Genomic DNA, 2,394 nt, shown 5'->3' with positions numbered 1-2,394 from the left:
AGGTGAAGGAGGGTCCGGCCTCTGTCCACCCAGGTGATGGAGGGCGGAGCATCTGTCCCCTATTTTCTCATCGCACCTTCGATGCCATACAGTACACATGGAGATTTCTTTCTCCAATCACAGCGGCAGATCAGTTTATACACGGATTACTTATTATTATAATAATATTATGGATGGCCAATGTGGCCAATGTGGCCAATGTGGCTCAGATCAGGATTCAAAACATAAACATGCCCAAATTTGGAGATGAAGATAATGTCATCAATATTTCATATTCATCCTAGAGAAATAAGTTATTTAAGCTGAGGGCATGCAACTCTTCCTCCGTAAAGTGACTACAATCATCCATTGTCAATCTAAGTAAGAAGTAAGTGCCTATTGTGACACTGCATCACGTCTGTTGTTCAAACATGCGATTGCGTGGAACATTAAAGAGGGCACTTGGATTCCCTGTGGTCGCCGGAGTGCTGCTGCTTATCCTCCTACACTGGTGGGTCCCCGCAGGCCAGTCCACAGTGGACATCGGGATAAGACAGAGGGCCGCCACGGAGACGCTTCTGAAGACACTTCTGGAGGAGACCTACAAGGAGTCCTATCACATAAACGACAAGGTGGCAGGTCAATTGTCACAGGATACGTGCAAGTGTCTTGCAGACGAGGGGACCAGTCTACCATTCTCCCACCTACTCTTTCCGCCCGTATTGGCCTACGACCTACAGCGTGCCTATTTAGGCAATCAGGAAGACCCAGAGGAGGTGAAAAGTCGCCGATCGCAGGAGTATGAGGATTTCAAAAGGAGAACCTACACTTCAGCAGACTTGCTTGTTGTCGCCGAGGCCAACAGTCCTCTTCAGTACCCCACCCAGGGGGTCGAGGTGCGCCCCCTAAGAACGATCATTGTGCCGGGTTTGGGTCTTAAAGAGAACCCAGGATCGAGACACGCGGTCAAACTGACGGCAGCGCTGGGCGTATTTGACGTGGCTGCCACGGTGGATGGAGTAACTGTCATGGGGGCAGGAGAGAAGGCTATGGAGATATCTAGTCCCATTCTCTCTGGTCTGAACAGGCAACTGCAGCTTGTCACCTACACCAACACCCAGTATCACCCCAGGACAGCCGACACGGTTACATTTGAGACCGACGCACACCGGTCCGTCTTCACCATTAAAGTCAGACATGGCTTGCGCCCAAAGCTTTACAACTCCGGAGCCAGCAGTGGAGAGTACGACATCAGCGCCCTCGTCACCATCGCCACCAAAACCTTCCTGCGCTACGACAAACTGCGGGATCTCATCGACAGCATACGGGCGTATTACCCCACCGTCACCATAGTGGTGGCGGACGACAACGAGCACCCCCAACCCATCGCCGGGCCTCACATCGAGCATTACACCATGCCGTTTGGAAAGGGCTGGTTCGCCGGGAGGAACCTGGCCGTGTCGCAGGTGAGCACTAAGTACGTGCTCTGGGTGGACGACGACTTCCTCTTCACTGCGAGCACCAAGCTGGAGAAGATGCTGGACATCCTGGAGAACACCACCCTGGACTTGGTGGCCGGCGCGGTCAGAGAGGTGTCGGGTTTCACTGCCACGTATCGTCACACCATCTCGGTGGAAAAGGGCGGAGAGGAAGGCGACTGTCTACACATCGGGAAAGGCTACCATCACGCCATCGACGGCTTCCCCAACTGCGTGGTGGCCGACGCAGTCATCAACTTCTTCATGGCGAGGACGGACAAGGTGCGGGAGGTGGGGTTTGACCCCAGCCTGGCGCGGACAGGGCATCTGGAGTTCTTTGTCGACGGACTGGGCTCCCTACACGTCGGCTCCTGCGATGACGTCGTCGTGGGACACGCGTCGAAGATCCGACTTCCATGGACCAAAATGACACGCGATGACAAGGCTTATGAGAAGTTCCGCTACGCTGCGTCTGACAGCAAAGCCTGTGACGAACTGTTCTACTTCAAGAACAGATTCAAGTGTAGGAACTAACTACAACCAGCCTTTTTCCCGTATGTACCCTTTTAATTGATGTGCTGTTTACAAATTAAACAACCCACGCTCCAGAGTGGGCATTTCTAATGTTGATTTAATTAAAAGGAATTAACCCTCTAACACCCAGCGTTGCTTTTTAGCAACAATTTTATTTTATTTAATTACTAAATTATTATTATTTTTTTCTGTTCTTTTTTCACCTAAACGTCATCAGTGATGTTCATTGCAATGCCATTTCAATGCCATTGGTCATGATATTTGCATATAAATACCCCCCACAGAGGCTGAAATTCACACAAATTAAAAATGTCTGGATTGTCTGGATTTTGAATTTTTTTTAACCTAAGACTTTTGACCTTTACCCTAATAAAAGTAGGTAAAATAATTGTAATATATGTTT

At 49.9% G+C, this 2,394-nt stretch overlaps 1 protein-coding gene across 1 annotated transcript; it reads left to right on the top strand.

Annotated features, from left to right (window-relative positions):
• Window positions 1–410: 410 nt before the first annotated feature.
• On the top strand, window positions 411–1,991 carry LOC310869381 (beta-1,4 N-acetylgalactosaminyltransferase 1-like; the record flags this gene model as incomplete). Its single annotated transcript, XM_083780098.1, has 1 exon — window positions 411–1,991. One exon carries the CDS (start codon window positions 411–413, stop codon window positions 1,989–1,991), a length of 1,581 nt encoding a protein of 526 aa, XP_083636224.1.
• Window positions 1,992–2,394: the final 403 nt, after the last annotated feature.

The sequence above is a fragment of the Protomyctophum parallelum genome (genome assembly GCF_964188405.1).
Source record: "Protomyctophum parallelum genome assembly, chromosome: 1".
In the NCBI taxonomy this organism is placed as follows: domain Eukaryota; kingdom Metazoa; phylum Chordata; class Actinopteri; order Myctophiformes; family Myctophidae; genus Protomyctophum; species Protomyctophum parallelum.
This window is presented reverse-complemented; position numbering and strand designations above follow the sequence as displayed.